The sequence below is a fragment of the Mobula hypostoma genome, chromosome 11, assembly GCF_963921235.1.
Source record: "Mobula hypostoma chromosome 11, sMobHyp1.1, whole genome shotgun sequence".
In the NCBI taxonomy this organism is placed as follows: domain Eukaryota; kingdom Metazoa; phylum Chordata; class Chondrichthyes; order Myliobatiformes; family Myliobatidae; genus Mobula; species Mobula hypostoma.
Genome location: NC_086107.1, coordinates 57,104,323 through 57,121,850, shown reverse-complemented (window position 1 = coordinate 57,121,850; position 17,528 = coordinate 57,104,323). Strand labels below are relative to the sequence as shown.

At 38.5% G+C, this 17,528-nt stretch overlaps 1 protein-coding gene across 7 annotated transcripts in view; it reads left to right on the top strand.

The window, feature by feature from the left end:
• Positions 1-17,528, top strand: part of LOC134353772 (receptor-type tyrosine-protein phosphatase eta-like) — a 299,381-nt gene that overhangs the window by 25,386 nt on the left and 256,467 nt on the right. For all 7 annotated transcript variants that reach the window (XR_010019675.1, XM_063062133.1, XM_063062132.1 and 4 more), the window contains exon 2: positions 17,196-17,214. Coding sequence is in view for 6 of the 7 variants with exons in the window: in XM_063062133.1 (XP_062918203.1) it covers positions 17,196-17,214 (19 nt within the window). In the remaining variant the exon portion in view is untranslated. The remainder of the gene's footprint in view (positions 1-17,195; positions 17,215-17,528) is intronic.

Sequence of the window (17,528 nt, the reverse complement as noted above, 5' to 3'; positions counted from 1 at the left end):
TCTTAAATGGCCGTAGGGAACCTTAGGTACCTGGTTGAGCTTGTTTTAAATAGGTTGGTATGCAATAGCCTGCAACAATGTCTTACTGTAATGAGTGACAAAATTTAAAGGTGCCAGTGGGGAGGTAGCTCTTTTAAGATCCATGATAACTTGGTCTGGCAAGCTTTGCTAGAGGATATTTGCTCTCTGTTCTGATTTAAATACTTGGTGTCCTGTACATACTGTTGCTGGACCATGTGGTCCCAGGACATTACTTTGATAGGCAAATGCTAAACAATCTGCTATGCTGTTGAGGCAAATTTTCAAGGAATTGTAAACTGAATAGCTCTTGACAAAAAAAAAGAAATGAAAATGACATGGTATTTATTTGAATAATTGATTTCTGAAGCTCTCACTCTCACCAAAAACTCTGGATTGGACTGTGATACCTACACAGCTATAATGGTAGAGGGATGATAACCATAAGACATAACAGTAGGTTGAGGCCATTCCCCCATCATGTCTGCTCAACAAAGGTCCATTGCCTTGACAGAAGTTCATAACAGGGAACTTTGCTCAAGGCAATGGGTCTGTAGATATGCTTGTTTGACCACAGGCTGAAAGGTGAAAGTACAATATTGATTTAGGTAGAATATTCAAAGGTAGATAATCACAGAAAAAATCTGATCTCGATTATTAATTAGTAACTCCTGGTGGAAAAGAAGTGGACTTGAGTACTCTCCAGCTGGCTGACTGCAGGGCGCAAGTTAGTCAGTTCCAGTGTTCTGAGCCTGTAACCAAGCTGCAGGAGACATGGCAGTGCATTGAGTCCAGCAGCGGTTCAGCTACACAATGAGCTGAGGGGCTTAGGTGCACTTCATTCACATTTACTTCAGTGCAGGGAATGAGGGTTCAGGTTAGCATTTAGGGTCATAGATGAGGAGAGTTAACACCCAGGGGCAGTAAGTGATTAGATCTGTAGTAGCAGAAGCTACTCTTCAGAGTCCAGGTCGAAGTGCTCCATGGTCCAAGATCAGCAATGGCAGAGATTGGGTTGGCAGGCGCTGAGGATACTAGCAATCCCTCGGGTTAGTAAGTCCCAGGTGGGGGGGGGGGGTGTCCATACAGGCAGAAGACACAAGGACCTGTCACTGCCCAGTTCACCGAGTTCTGAAGTCTGTGTGAGCCCAAAGGTCAAACCTGTAATAACCAAGCCTGAAGTCAATACCCAAAGATCACTTTTTCCAGACGGCAAAGAAAAAGGTCAAAGTCCTGAGCCCAGAAGTAGAAGCTTGAAGCCTAAATTTGGCAAGACTAGACGTAAAGCCCTGAAGGTTGAAGCGCTTGGATGGCTTGTCCGGAGATCAGAGGCCCAAAGTCTGCGAGTCTGAAAATGCAGGGCTGGCCAATTACTAGAGGCTTGGAGATGGGCTGTCCTGTGGTTAAAGGCCTGTTTGTGCGTGTGAGTGAGTGGCTGGGAAAGGTGCTTGTTTTGTTTTGTTGTTATCAATGTTGCTACTTGAGTTGTTCTGCTGAATTTTGTGAGTATGTCATGTTGGTGCCTTAATACAAACAACACATTTCACTGTATGTTTCAATGTACATGTGATACAGTTAAAGGATTCTGAATCTGAATGAAGTGCCTGAGCTTCACTAAAATGGCTAAGTGATCTGGTTATTTAATTTTAATTTATAATGGTAGTTTTAATTAATTCATGTAAATTAAATGTGAATTTATACATCATTCGTTAATAAATGTCATTGTTTTTCAACTGCTTCTAAATGTCTCTACTGATCAGAAGTCAGCATGAAATTGGACAAAAGGACAAATGCTACCAGGCTTAATGGGATTAGTTTAATTTGGCATCATGGGTGGCACAAACATAATGGGCCAAAGGATCTGACCCTGTATTGTAGTGTTCTATGTAATGCTCTGGCAGTTTCCAAAGACCAAACTTCAGTTTCGATAAGATATTCTTGTGAGTTCAAACTTTGAATAAACAAGAAAAGTCTCCAATAAAATCTTCAATGGCCAAATTAATCCAGATTAGTACCATTTCAAAGTGTTGGTATCCTATTGAATAATTTTTGAACAATTTACCCATTGTTATCTTTGGTTATGCTCAAACACTGTTACAAAAGCAGGCTCAAGCTGTTAAAGTTAAAAAAGAAGCATCTCTTTCTTCCCAACATTACTTTCCTTGCTCAATTTACCTCAGAGATTATGGGAAAATAAGCAGAGGTTCCCATTCCTGAACTCTTTCCATGGACCATTGAATTGGATATACATGTGAGTAAAGGTGCTCAGTGATCTTCCCTATCCAGCTTCCTTGGTCAAGATTTTGATGGGATGCCACAGGTGGCTGTCACCTGAAAAACTGAACTCCAGCAGAGTTTGTGCTTCAACAAAGAGGAAATTGAAACAATAGAACAAAGGCTCCTTTTGAGCCAAACTGGGTCTACGTGCACTTTACTCCCCCTACACTCTATTCTTTTCATAGACGAATGCAAAGCAGGGGCTAATAGGTTTTGCTTTATGTAAATACTTCCTCATTCCTATACACATTGCGGTTCTTCCATTTACTTCAGTTTAATATCCCATAAAGCTGATCACACCATAACCCAATCTTGTCTAGCAAAATTGTGAGAAGAAATTCATCACCAAGTACCCCAAAAAAGAAATATGTACGTTGAGAGTGGTTATATAGAAGATAAGATTTCTCTTTGTTCCTCTCTCTACCATCCTTCACTTCTTCCACATCCTGACTGTTCCCAGGCCAATAAAATTTTAGAACTCTAGTACAGCCAGACTATTGCATTGCTCTTTTGAATTCTTTATGCATTTGATATAATGAATTTTTCTAACCTGACTTTTTACAGTTTTCAGTTTTCAATTTTCCTAATAATCATATGTTAATTTTTGTGGCCTCTTAATGGCACACAATTGGACACTGGCACTTGACAAGTGACACTGTGCCAATGTATTGGCTTTTATCTTGTTTAGCAGCCTGATGTGCATCATCTTGTCAAAAGCCTTTTGAAGATCCATGTTACACAACATTCACCAATTCTCCTTTGTTTATCCTGCTTGTTATTTTATTAAAGGATTCCAACAGATCTGTCAGACAAGATTTCCCCTTAAGGAAACCGTGCTGACTTTGGCCCATTTTATCATGTGCCAAGTACCCAGAGACCTCATCCTTCATAGTGGACTCCAATATCTTACCAGCCACTGAAGTCAGGCCAGCTGTCCTCTAATTTCCTTTCTGGGTAAGGGAGTTTTTGTGGTGATTCTTAGATGAGAGGGATAGGCTAGCAGTCTCCCAGTTTTTCAGTAGAAATAAGTGGTTTGTTTTAAAGCCAAAAACAACCAGGTAAAATTGAACAGTGGCATAATCACAACCACTTCATATCCGTTGGAGATTTAAGCTTCTCAGTGCTTTGGTATGTGAATTCCTTGCTTGATTATACAATTGAACAAATTAACCAAGATGCAGTTGTTGCAACAAGCTCATCTGTATATTCCAAATGTTCCTCCTGAATTACTCTGGAATCTTCTACCTGCAACATTGCATACCAGGGAATAATCAAACACCTGACACTCCCTACATCTGGAATAAAACTCATGATCTTCTCGGCAGCAATGATTCCTGCCCCCTGGTGTGCTTCTGAGACCTGAATTACCTCCAACAGACACTGGGAAAAAAATCACCATTGAGACATAGAATAATACAACATAGAAACAAGGACTCATCCATGCCAAGCTAGTTCCATTTTCCCGTGTTTGGCCCATATCCTTCTAAACCCTTGTATTTATGTACTTAACCATATGTCTTTGAATGTTATTGTACCTGGCTCAAGCAGTTTGTTGGGCTTGTCAGCAAAGCCCAAATCTTGAAAATAAATATAAATTATTAAAAAGCATATGTATCAAGCCAATCTTCTCTTTGTACCTCAAATCCTTTCAAGCATTGATTGAAACAGGGTACATCACAGGTTTGGATGAATACAAGAGCTTAAGTGTCCTTAGCCGATCCTTGTTTGGAAAGATTGGTTCAATGGTGTAGTCCAATCACCCATGATCTTATTGAATGATGGACAGGTTCAAGAGGCCAAGTAGCCAACTTCTGTGCCAGATTTATATCTCCATAATGTTATAACCCTGGGAGAAATCAGCCAATCTGACACTTTCCAAAGAAAGGCTTACTCTTTCATAGCTATTTGCTGAAACACTGTGCTACCAGCAACCATCCATGACAAATCAATATTATGGAGTTGGTAGCCTCTCCACTTCATTAAGCAAAATAAGTGACATTCTTATATTATGCCTTCTTTGTAATTGCATCAATATACTGGGCCCAGGATGGATCTTCATAGTTGCTAACACCCAGCAAATTGACACTGTTCATCCTTTCCACTACCGATCCCTCGATGAGTAATGGTGTGCGTTCCTTCAATTTCCTCTTCCTGAAGTCCACAATCAATTTCTTGGTCTTGCTGATGTTGTTTCAACACCACTAAACCAACTGATCTATCTCACTCCTGCATGCCTCCTTGTCACCATCGTATATTCTGCCAACAACAGTTATGTCATGAGCAAGTTTATAGCTGGCATTTCAGCTGTACCTAGCCTCACAGTTGGGGGTGTAGAGAGGGTAAAACAGTGAGCGAAGCATGACGGTGTTGACTGTTAGAGAGGAGGAGCTGTTATTTCCCATCTGTACTGACTGTGGTCTCCCGATAAGGAAGGCAAGGATCCAGTTGCAGAGGGAGGCACAGAGGCCTAGGATTTGGAGCTTGTTGATTAGAACTGAAGGTATGATGGTGTTGAATGAAAAGCTGCAATCAATGAACAGTAGCCTGCTGTAGGTATTGTCTATTGTCTAGGTTATCCAAGGCTGAGTAGAGAGACAGTGAGATTATATCTGCTGTAGACCTATTGTCTACAGCAAATTGAACATAGAACATAGGACATAGAAAACCTACCGCACAATACAGGCCCTTCAGCCCACAATACTGTGCCAAACATGTCCTTACTTTAGAAATTACCCAGGGTTACCCATAGCCCTCTATTTTTCTGAGCTCCATGTACCTAACCAGGAGTCTCTTAAAAGACCCTATCGTATTGTCTCCACCATGGTTGCCAGCAGCCCATTCCACGCACTCAGCACTCACTGCGTATCTGACATCTCCTCTGTACCTACTTCCAAGCACCTTAAAACTGTGCCCTCTCTGCAGGTTTGGGTCCTTACTTAGGCACGAGTTGATTCTGGCCATTACCAATCTATCAAAGTAGGTGTGAATGCAACTGGACAATAGTACCTGAGGCAGCTCACCCTGCTGTTCTTGGGCACTGGTATGATTGTCGCCCCTTGATGCAGGTGGGAACCTTCAACTGCGGCAGTGAGGGATTGAAGAAGTCCTTGAACTCTCCAGTCAGTTGGTTGGCACAGGTTTTCAGTGCCCTGCCAGGTACACCATTAGAGTCTGGCAGCTTGTGATGGTTCACACTCATGAAAGATGTTCTGACATTGGCCTCCAAGACAGACATTACAGAGTCAACAGATGCTACCAAAATTTGCCCAGGTGTAGTTTTATTCTCCTTTTCAAAGTGTGCATAAAAGGAGTTGAGCTCATCTGGGATCTACAGCCATTTATGATGTTAGGCTTTGCCTTGTTGGAAGTAATGGCCTACAAATTCTGCCAGAGCTGACTCACTTCCAATTCCATCGCTAACTTCAATCAGAATTGTTTTTTTCTCATTTAAAATACCTTCCTTAGGTTGTACCTGGATTTCCTGTATAGTTCTGGATCACAAGGCTTGAAAATATCCCAGATCTAGCCCCCAGCAGACTGTGAATCTCTTTGTTCATCCATGGCTTTTGGTTTGGGTATGTCCAGTCTGTTCTCACAGACATACACTCATCTTGACAAGTCTTGATGAAGTCGGTGACAACTGTGGCATATTCATGTAGGTCCAAAGATGAATCTCTGAATACTCCAATCCATCAACTCAAAGCAACCCTGAAAGCATTCCTCCACTTCCCATTACCATATCTTCCTGCTTCTCACCACTAGTGCTGCTGTCTTTAGTCTCTGCCTATATGCTGGGAGTAGAAGTACAGCCAACTGATTGGACTTTCCGAACTGCGGGTATGGGATGACATGGTAAGCATTCTTGATGGCGATATAACAGTGGTCAAGTGTGTTGGCTCCTCTGGTGCCACAGATGATATGCTGGTGGTATTTGTTCAGAGACTTCTCCAAGCTGGCCTGGTTGAAATCCCCTATAGCGATAGGGAAGGCCAGCCTGACATTGGTCTGAGATGGAATGCACATTGCAGCTAGGATAATGGCAGCAAACTCACCTAGCAGATAAAATGGACGACACTTGACCATTAGCTCTTCCAGGATGGGTGAACAGAACTAAGACAGAACCCTCATGTCCTTGCACCATGACGAGTTAATCACAAAGCAGACTCCCCCTCCTCCATTTTCAAAAGACTCAATTGACCTGTCTTTGCAGAGAATGGTGAAGCCATCAGGAGTTCAAAATGGCAGAGGTGAGACATGTTTCCATGAAGCAAAATGCATAGCAGTCCCTGATATCCTTCTGGTACTGCGATATTACTCTAAGCTCTTCGGTTTTATTTTCCAGAGGCTGTACATTCACCAGCAGGATAGTCAGGAGAGGGGATCTAAGGCCTCTTTGTTTCAAATGTATCTGTAAACCAGCATGCCTTTCCTGCTTCCATTTTCTTAAAGGGGAACTGCACTCACAACCTGATACTGCTATCTGGGGTCAGTCGATTTTGATGACTGATAGATTTTTTAAACATCGTAAAATGATGTTGCTGAAGTACCCATAACTGTGACTGTGGATTAGTCCTAAATAGAAATGTTTGATGACTCCTGTCAGAGCTGCATGCAAGGAGTTGCCACTTATCAGCATCATCTTGCCACTAGGACATCTATCCTTCTCCGCCATCAAAAACATGTCCTCTTTTTTAGCAGAGATTACTGGACAACAGGTTCTTTGCTGCTCCCTCCATTAATAGTCCAAAATACTTCTGAAATATTATTTTAAGAGTCCAGTAATTAAATTTGAGACATTTTGGCTACATATGAACCCACAACTATTAACAGAGAAAATCAGATTGAACGAAAATTGAAATCTGAATTTGAAAAATACTGAAATTATAAAAGTTGTGACATTTCAACATACTTCATTGACAGTAATGTAATTTTTAAAGTATTCTAATTTGCAGCCTGCTGAAGGTTGACTAGAAAATTCCAGTATTTACATGTGTTGTGTGAGATGGGTTTGCTCAGCCCACACACATCACCTTTGCAACCCACCCAGTCCTAGAGGCATAAATGAACCTGAGCATCTGGGGACAACAGGTGAGATATCCAGGTGTTGGTCCGATGGTCTGGACCAACTTTAGATCCAGATCAATCTCCAGCTATAAACTGAGATGCAATGGTGCCATTTTACATCATTACTGATGGATACAGATTTATCACTGTATAACACCGTGGTGCAACAGCACACAGGGGTTTGACCCAAGACTATAGCGCTGACAGGCACAACTTGTTATAAAACAGGTACTTTGTTGGTTGGTGCTTAATGTTATATTAAATTTGAGTACTATGTTACTGGGGAAAAGTCTGTCAAGTTGTGAAGGAGCAGTGGAGATCTGGTGAATGGAACAGTGAGGAAGCAGAAGAGTAACAAATTATGAACGGAACAGAAAGAATTAGGATTTGCATTGTGAAGTATGATAGACTCTAGTTATGAATGGGTAAAATAAGTTGCATCACCTATACGAAGAATATTTACAACATTTTTGTGTTTTGGCTAGACATTGATGAAAAGTTGGGAAAAAATTATCCATGAATGCAGTTTATCAGTAGTCCTGAGCAGTACCACCACAGAGACTTTTATGACCATAGAACAGTTAAATCGCTCGAATGCACTCATGTTAAGTTTTGTAAAAAAAAGAGGAATGATTGTTTTTTCTCATGGTCATCAATATTCAATCTAAGTGGATTAAAACTGGCCACATAGATGCTTGTAAAATACCTGAATATACCATCGAAGTGTTGAGATGGATCTTAGCTATGTTTGAAATATTGGAAGATTTAGCATCTGTCAGTGGGCCAAAATTCATTTTGTATTATTTGAGTGTTTTCTGAGACAAAAAAAGAATTATGCATTTATTGTTTTTTTCCTTCACATCTTGGTTCCTGTGAGTGATAAATGAATAGGGCTTGAAGAAGTAGGTGTTTAAAGTTGGTCCAGTTTTGTAATGAATCATTATTTGGCTAAATTGTTGTTTAAGTACTTAATGGATCCACATACCACTACCCGCTTTACTTTGGCAAATTGTCAACATATCGTGGCGTTTGCATCACATTTGAGCATGGTACATTTTGATTTAGAGCACAAGTAGGGCTATAGCTCTCAAATCATAAGGTACTGTTATGAGGAAAAGAAAAGCAATTTCAACTGCGTGGAAAGTTAGAGCCATTGGACCAGTGAACAATTATGAGACTCAGCAATGGAACCTGTCTATAATCCAAAAAGGTCATTGGTTTCTAATGGAAGTCGTGTTACAATTGATACTTCAAATGATCACAGCAAGAGATATGCCTGTAAAAAACCTGAAGTATGATGATGGAATCTATTTCTGATGTCAGTTTCTGTGCTGTGCACCAGTACTCATTGTAATGTTGCTACACTACATTTTCCTATTCAGCTCTATAAAATATCATTATTTCTTTTGCCATCTGTATATCCTCATGAGTTGGATATGCTTCAATTAGCCTACCAGAAAGGTAGGGCCACAGCAGATGCCATCTCACTGGCTCTTCACTCAACCCTGAGAGATTTAGATAGCAAAAATTTATTCAATACCATTATTCCCTCAGAACTAATCAATAAGCTTCAAGACTTTGCCCTCAATACCTCCTTATGCAATCAGATCTTCAATTTCCTCACTTGCAGACCCCAGTCAGTTCAGATTGGCAACATCCCCTGCACGATCTCCCATCAGCAGAGGTGCAATATATGGCTGTATGCTTAACCCTCTGCTCTATTCACTTTACACTTATGATAGTGTGGCTAAGCACAACTCCTATGCCATACTCAACACCACTGCTGTAGGCCGAATCATAGATGGTGTTAAATTAGCATATTGAAGGGAGATTGAAAATCTGGTTGAGTGATGCCATAACAAAAACCTCTTACTCAACGTTAGCAAGACGAAGGAGCTGATTATTGACTTCAGGAGGAGGAAACCAGAGATCCATGAGCCAGTCCTCATCGGAGGATCAGCACTTTAAATTCCTCAGTGTTATCATTTCAGAGGACCGGTCCTGTGCCCAGCATTTAAGAGGAATTACAAAGAACCACAACAGTGCCTCTACTTCCTTAGGAGTTTGCGAAGGATCAGCATGACATCTAAACTTTGACAAACTTCTTTAGATGTGTGGTGGAGAGTATACTGACTAACTGCATCACAGCCTGGTATGGGACACCAATGCCCTTGAATGAAAAATACTACAAAGAAGTAGTGAATATAGCCCAGTCCATCACAGGTAAAGCCCTCCCCACCATTGAGCACTTCTACATGAAACATTGTCACAGGAAAGCAGCATCCATCATCAGGGACCCTTCCATCCACGACATGCTCTCTTAACACTGCTGCCATCAGGAAGAAGGTACAGGAGATTCAGGACTCACACCACCATATTTAGGAATAGTTATTACCCCTCAATTATCAGGCTCTTGGACCAAAGGGGATAACTTCACTCAACCTCACTTCATCATTGAAAAGTTTGCACAACCTGTGGACTCACTCCCAAGGACTCTTCATCTCACGTTCACAAAATTTACTGCATATTTACTTACCATTCTTTCTCTTTGTATTTGCACACTAGTTCAATGTCCAGGTAGATGGCCTTTCATGATTCTGTTATGGTTATTATTCTATTGTGAATTAATTCAGTATGCCCACAAGAAAATGAATCTCAGAATTGTATATGGTGACAAATAAATACTTTGATAATAAACTTTGAAGTTTAACAATGGGAAATTCTAGCTTTGTCACAGCTGAGTTAGATTGTATTTTAGAAATATTTTGTTAATGCTTGCAAACTGGCACCATTTTTCATACCTGATGTTGCATGCCTCTTGTTCTGAACTATAGTCCTTTCTGTTGCCAAATCCATCTTGGTCAAATAACATTTTTCTATGAATAATATTTGATTACAAATAAAGTAAGTCATGCTGAGTTATACATTGTCCAAAGCACAAAGGTAGAAATATCAGTTCACAAGGTAAATTAAGCAATTATTAGGCTATTAAATGTCTATTAGGCAATTAAAGGGCTATTCATCTCACCTGGTCAACAACCATGATTTCTTGGTTTATGCTGTTCATTCTTTTGTTTGCAATGTGATGTTGCTGAAGTGTTTTATTTATTGCATGCCATTTAAAAAGGCAATTTCTGAACTTGTTTACCATAATTATATTATGTACTTAATGTATTATTAAGGAGATTCAGAACAGTTAGATTTAAATGTAAAAATGCCATGAGTAATGAGATAGACTGGACTTTGGGAGGAGAAAAAAATCAGACATTAGGATGAATTCACTGCACCCAAAATAATTACTTAAGGTATTGCAAAAATAGTACATCTTCTTCATCAATTTTCCTGCAAGTATGTCATGTATTCACTCTTTTCCTGACTCTTAACATTTCTTTATTAATTTTGTTAAGTAACTTTGTCCTATTAACACTTCGTGATTTAATTTTGATGTCTTTCTAATAGAAGTTCCTTGTTACATTGAAATAAACTCTAATGTTGTTAATTCCCTTTGAAATACTTCTCAATAAATTGTGTGTCTAAGGATGATTACTGCAATAAACCATGCTAAAGAACTGAAAAGTTGATGTTCTTACTTATTCTATCAAATATAAAGCAACTTCTGGTTATAAATGCATGTGTTCTTTTTATAGAGTAGCATGGAATAGATAACAGTAATGTAAGATCATTGTATAGGAGCTGACTCACTTCCTGGTGCTCTTGAGTTTTTCTCAACACGGGTCTGTTGTGATGATGTGTGTGACATCTTGACTTCAAAATACAAAGGTTTTCTTTGGACCAATAGAATTGAAATAGTTGTTATTTCTTCTTTGAATTTGCTTCAGCAACAAAGAACTTTCCTGGATCAAACCCAGTTCTTCTAAATGGGATAATGCTTCCCTCTTACAGCTTTACTGTCTCCTTCTTCCATAGATAATTTGTAGGCATGTAGATAATGTAGAGGACTGGGTTTCCTTACTTAAAGGAGGAATATATTTGCATTGGAAACAGCTCAAAAAATTATTTGCAGACACTGGAAATCCAAGGCAAAACACACAAAATGCTGGAGGAACTCAGTGAGTCAGGCAAGATCCATGGAGATTAATTTATTCATTGCCATCGATGCTGCCTGACCTGCTGAGTTCCTCCATCATTTTGTGTGTTTTGTCCCAGAAGTTCACCAGGTTGAAGATGTTCTATAATGAGACATAATGAAGTGCGATGAACAAGTTGGTGGGGGGGGGGGGGGGGGGGGGGAGACATAAACTCGGAATAAGACATCATCAACACACACAAAATGCTGGAGGAGCTCAGCAGGCCAGGCAACATCCATGGGAAAAAGTGCAGTCAATGTTTCAGGCTGAAACCCGTCTGCAGGACTGGAGAAAAAAAGCTGAGGAGTAGATTTAAAAGGTGGGGGAAGGGGAGAAAGAAGCAGCATCTGCAGATTTTCTTTTGTTTGTGATAAGACATCATCATTTAAGATTGAGATTCCTCCACCCAGACGATTCCATAACATCATAGTTCTCTAGCACCAGAGAGCTGTGGATCATATGTATATATTTAAGGCTGGCATAAAGAAATTCTTTTGTAATGTGCTTATAACAAGACTATAGGAAACAGCAAATAAGATTTTAAACCAAGATCAGACCTAACACAATATTACTGATGGCCGAGCAAACTCACGGGGCTGTAAGGCTACCCCTTTTTTATATTATGATCTTTTATGCCCACTTCAGAGAGAGCTTATTATCTCACTCCAATGACTAGCAGGTCCAGTACCTCTGCCTGGGTGCCCTCCTCCTTCTCCTTCTCCAGTAGTGCACTCTCCTCTCCTATCAGATTCTTCCTCTGAAGGGCCCTTTACCTTTCCTACCCACCTGGTTTCACCTATCACCTCCGGCTATCCTTCTACCCTCCTTTCCAGTCCCGAAGAAGGGTCTCGGCATGAAATGTTGACTGGTTATTCGTTTCATTAGATGCAGCCTGACCTGCTGGGTTTCTCTCCCATTTTGTGTGTTACACCTGAACAACTTTGTAGCATCCACCTTGATTTTGTGCTCAAACCTCTGGAGAATAGCTGAAACCCAGGATTTTCTGACTAATTACATACCTGAGCAAAGGCTGTTATCTTGTGAGGATTATATAATTGAAATTCATGGAATTTTAATCCCTGAGATCTATCACTTACACTTCAGTGTTTTAAATTGGCTCCCTCATTTATGGATCTATACAGATTTTGGGAGTATCACATGCACTTAACATCCCTCAGGTACAATCATTGACATTGGTTACTACAATTTGTAGTACTTACTTTCTACTTTATCTTGTAGCTGATTTTACTTGTATGTTTTTCTTGTTGTTTTAACAGTAACTAAAATGAGAGCAGAACAATGTTCTAAATACTGAAAACCTTCGGTACTTTCAGTGACTTTCTTTGGGTTGCTGATATTTCTAATTTTTTATGAACATAAACACATTAAAGGCATTTGGCAGTACAGTAGAAATCTGACAAACCATCTTGCTTTTGTAGTCATCTTGTTGCTTATACTTTGAGGTTTATAAATATCACTCTTTTTGACTCTGGATGAACCATCCTTTAAGCTGCTTCCTGTTTCACATCCATTTTCCTCACCTCTTTTTTTGAGTGATTTTTTTTCCCACTCCTTTTGAAGTTTTTGTGATCTATGGGAACTAGTTATCCTCCATTTTCTCACTTGAATGCTTACTTTTTGCAGAGAAGCCAGGTGAGCTTGGCTACAAACTTGAATGGCAGATGTTGTAGGTTGACAAAATGAGGTGATGATGGTTTTTGAGAACATGATACAGATGAAGCAAAAAAATACAAAACTTTTGCATCCTCAGATCTTCTCAAACTGTTCCAATGTGGCCACTGCTCTATTCTGAAGCAACATTATGTGCTGGAATAGTCCAGTTATTCTGAAGTACTCATCCTTTTATTTTGGATCATCCAAAGGTGATCCATTTGCCTTCAAGTATAATGATTTTCAACTCTGGATCCAGCTTGACAGGTGAAGGAGCATGGGCGCAAAAGAAATTGAATCATTGATAACTTAAATATTTTTAATGTGATGCGTGAAGGAGTTGTGTTAGTCAGGAAATATTCCCATACGATTTCAAATATTGCCACAGAATCATTCTTGTCTCTTTCAAAGAGAAAATCATTTCAAAGCTATTTCTGCAAGATAACACATACAACAGTTCCCTCCATACAGTTCTGAAATGTTAGGCAAAAGTATGTATTTGAGCCCTTAAGTAACTTAATCTGTGATCTCTGACTTGGAGAGGCTTGCTAACAAATCCCACCGGGTACAGATCTACTTTTCACTTCCTTCCCGCTCAACTATGTTTAGCTTGTTTATTTACAGCCAATTAGCAGCCATCGATTTTGAAGATAAAATCCAAACTAAATTGGTCCTTGTGATTTATTGGACATTGCTTGAATACAAGATCTACTCGTAGTATTTCTTTTTAGGCCAGCTAGGTTTAATGATCAGGGAAATGGTCAATATTTACCTATTAGTTTTACTCCTACTTAACTAATGATTTTTTTTTACCCTTCCCATTCCTGGTGAAGTTTTTTGGAGGCTAGTTTATTTCTATGATTCATTCCACTCGACATGTTACCAGGTAAACGCTGATCTGTTGATGTTATGTACAGAAGAATAATGGCTGTGGAGCAGAGTCCAATCTGCCAACACAACATCATAAAACCCAAGTCAGCAAAATGGAAGTAGATAAGGCTCTTGTGTTATCTGGCAGCGTGATAATTATTCGGGAGTCATATTTCACAGTGCTGACCCACATAATCAGCAAGGTACAAAGCCAAAACTGCAAAGCACGAAATTTGAAGTAATTGATATTCATTCTTTCTCTATTAATCTTTTTATTGATTTAAAAAGAGCCTATATACAAACAAGAGGAGAATTATCTCAAATATATATATCAACAACAATACAAACAGAAAGTGAAATAGACATTATCAAAATCATACATAGTATTCAGCAAATATGTAATATATAATAAAAAAGATAACTAATTCTCCTCTTATCAAGTCATAGACAGAAAAAAAACTTTAAATTTTTTAAATGAGAAGAAAGAAAAAAACCCACTACACTATAAGAAAAAAGGAAACAGAAAAAAAGGGACCGGGCAGTCCATTATGAGGATACAACCAAAAAAAAGGAAAGATTTTCTGATCAAATCTAAAACTTAAAAAAAATTGGAAGAGTAATAAATCAAATCAGATGAAAATATTGAATAAAAGTTCACCAGATTTGCTCAAATTTAAAGGATGTATCAAATGTATGACTTCTTATTTTCTCTAAACCTAAACCATAATGGAGGAAAGCCAAAAAAAGAGAGTAGGTGGATTAGAATCCTTCCACTTCAATAAAATGGCTCTCCCAGCCAATAAAGTTGAAAAGGCTGTCATAGGTTGAGCGGAAGCAGGAATAGTTCCTGCTTCCGGTGGGATAGTCCCAAAGTTTGCCCTAAGTAAATTAGGTTGTAGGTCCAGATCCAAGACTTTTGATAGCGTTTTAAAAACATCTCTCCAAAAGTTATCTAGCTTTATACAAGACCAATACAGATGAGTTAAAGTGGCCACCTCACTATTACATCTGTCACAAATAGGATTAATGTTGGAAAAAATACGTGCTAGTTTATCCTTTGACATATGGGCCCAATGCACTACCTTGAACTGTAGCAAGGAATGACGGGCACAAATAGATGAGTTATTAACCAAATGAAAAATGTTACTCCATTGATTATCTGAAAATAACTCTTTGAAATTCCAATTCCCAAGCACGTTTAATTTTATTGTTAGATATCATTCGTAAATTCAATAAGCGTTTATAAATTATAGCTATCAACCCTTTTTGAAGTGGTTTAAGCTGAAAGAGAGCATCTGTCATATTAGGTGGATAAGCAGAAGGGTAATATGGCAGCAAACCACATAAGAAATTCCTAACTTGTAAATATCTAAAAAAGTGTACATTAGATAAATTATATTTATCCACTAACTGAGAAAAAGACATTAAACAATCCCCTATAAACAAATCTGAAAAAGTTGTTATTCCCTTGGTTTTCCAAATTAAAAAGGCCTTATCCAAAATTGATGGTTTAAAAAAATAATTGAAATGGATATTACTAGAAAGAACAAAATTATTTAATTCAAAAAATCTGCAAAACTGAAACCAAATTCTTAATGTATGTTTAATAATGGGATTAAAGTCTTGTCTACTAATCTTAGAAAAAAAAGGGAAGAGGAGCTCCCAGTAAAGAGACCAAAGAGAACCTCTTCACCAAGTTTTCGTCCAAGTCCAACCATGAAGGACTTTCATGTATGTCTGAATAATGAAGCCAAAAAGTAATGTATCGAATATTAATTGCCCAATAATACATTCTAAAATTTGGCAAAGCTGTACCATCATCCTTTTGTAATTTCTGCAATAAGAGTATACTCAATCTAGGATTTTTATTATTCCAAATATAAGATAAGATTATAGAGCCTATTCTGTCAAAAAACGTTTTCGGAACAAAGGAGGGAACTGCCTGAAATATATATAAGAATTTTGGTAGAACTATCATTTTAATAGCATTAATTCGACCTATCAATGATAATGTCATAGGTGACCATTTAGAAAGCATTTGTTGGGTGTAATCAATTAATGGGAGAAAATTATATTTATACAGGTCCTTAAAATTTTTAGTAATTTTAATACCAAGATAAGTAAAGTAATTTTTAGCAATACTTGATGATATTGATCTGAGTAATTATTAATGGGAAATAACTCGCTTTTATGTAAATTTATTTTATATACAGAAGAGCTACTAAGTTCAGAAAATATAGATAACATAGAAGGAATAGATTTCCTAGGATCTGAAATATAAACTAACAGGTCATCTGCATGCAACGAAACCTTGTGTACTTTGTCCCCTCTCTTAATATCCTGAACAGTATTAGAATCTCTAAGAGCAATAGCAAGGGGCTGTAAAGCCAAGTTAAATATTAAAGGGCTAAGAGGACATCCCTGCGCTTTTGTGGAATTTTTCATGTTCTGACAGAGGGCATCAGACCAGAAGATTTAACTGTTTCTTTTTCCACAGATGCCAGATCACCTGGACTTCCTGTGTTTATTTTGGGCCAGGAAGGTTTACCATCTTAACCTATCCTTAAATAACTGTAAAAGCATCTAAATCACCATTCACAGCTAGGAGAATAAAAGTCTTTAAGGGTTCATACTTCTAACTTCTGCCAAGTTACTTCATTTTTCAAAATACAAAATGTGGTGATTAACTGAGAGCTGGGCAAGCCTTCGCTTTAATGGTTTAGTTATAAAATGGGAAATGAATGTTATACTTGATCACTGAGTTAAAATTCCATGTTGGTTATGTCACCAGATAATAATTCAGAGATTAGGACTAAGAGTCCCACCACATCAATTTAAAATGCCTCCACAGCATTCAGTTAAATACTTGACTAAATTTGGAGTTAAAAAGCGATCACCTGTGTTCGTGACTGGCTCAGAATAAGAACTCATTTTCTGCCGATTGAGAAGGAAATCTTCTGTGCTTTTTGACCAAATATTCACACAAGTGTATTTGTATCTGGTGTGGCTCCAAACCCGAAATAACCTGGTAAACCATTCTGTCCAAAGGCAGTTAGCAATTATGGATGGACATAAAGAGTGGCAATGTCCACATCTTTTGAAAGAACTGACAGAGAGAGAGAGAGATGGTGGAACTTTCAACCAATTAAAGAAGTGGGGAAGAATTATTTTTCTAATATATTTTTATTTCTCTTTTCCCCCTCTTAGGGCATCATCACGTCCAATGGTAAGTAGTTTTTTTTTTAATTTTTACACAAAATAATTTACCTTACCTATCAGCCTTTTGATTCCAGTGCATGTGTGGTGGTATTTGGTGAAAAAAAAGCTCAAACTAGCCAAAAAAATACTGACAGAGGATTCCCTTTGCCTTTTGCCCTTCATTACCCACGATATTTCTGTACAGATTGGGCTTCACTATTCCCTTGGCTAACTAAATATCCTTGTTCCCAATAAAACCGTTGATCTTTAGCCTCAGTAACCTCCCCTGGTCTAGTCCTCTCCTTCTCTACTTAAGGGTCACAGACAGGTAAATATACCTTA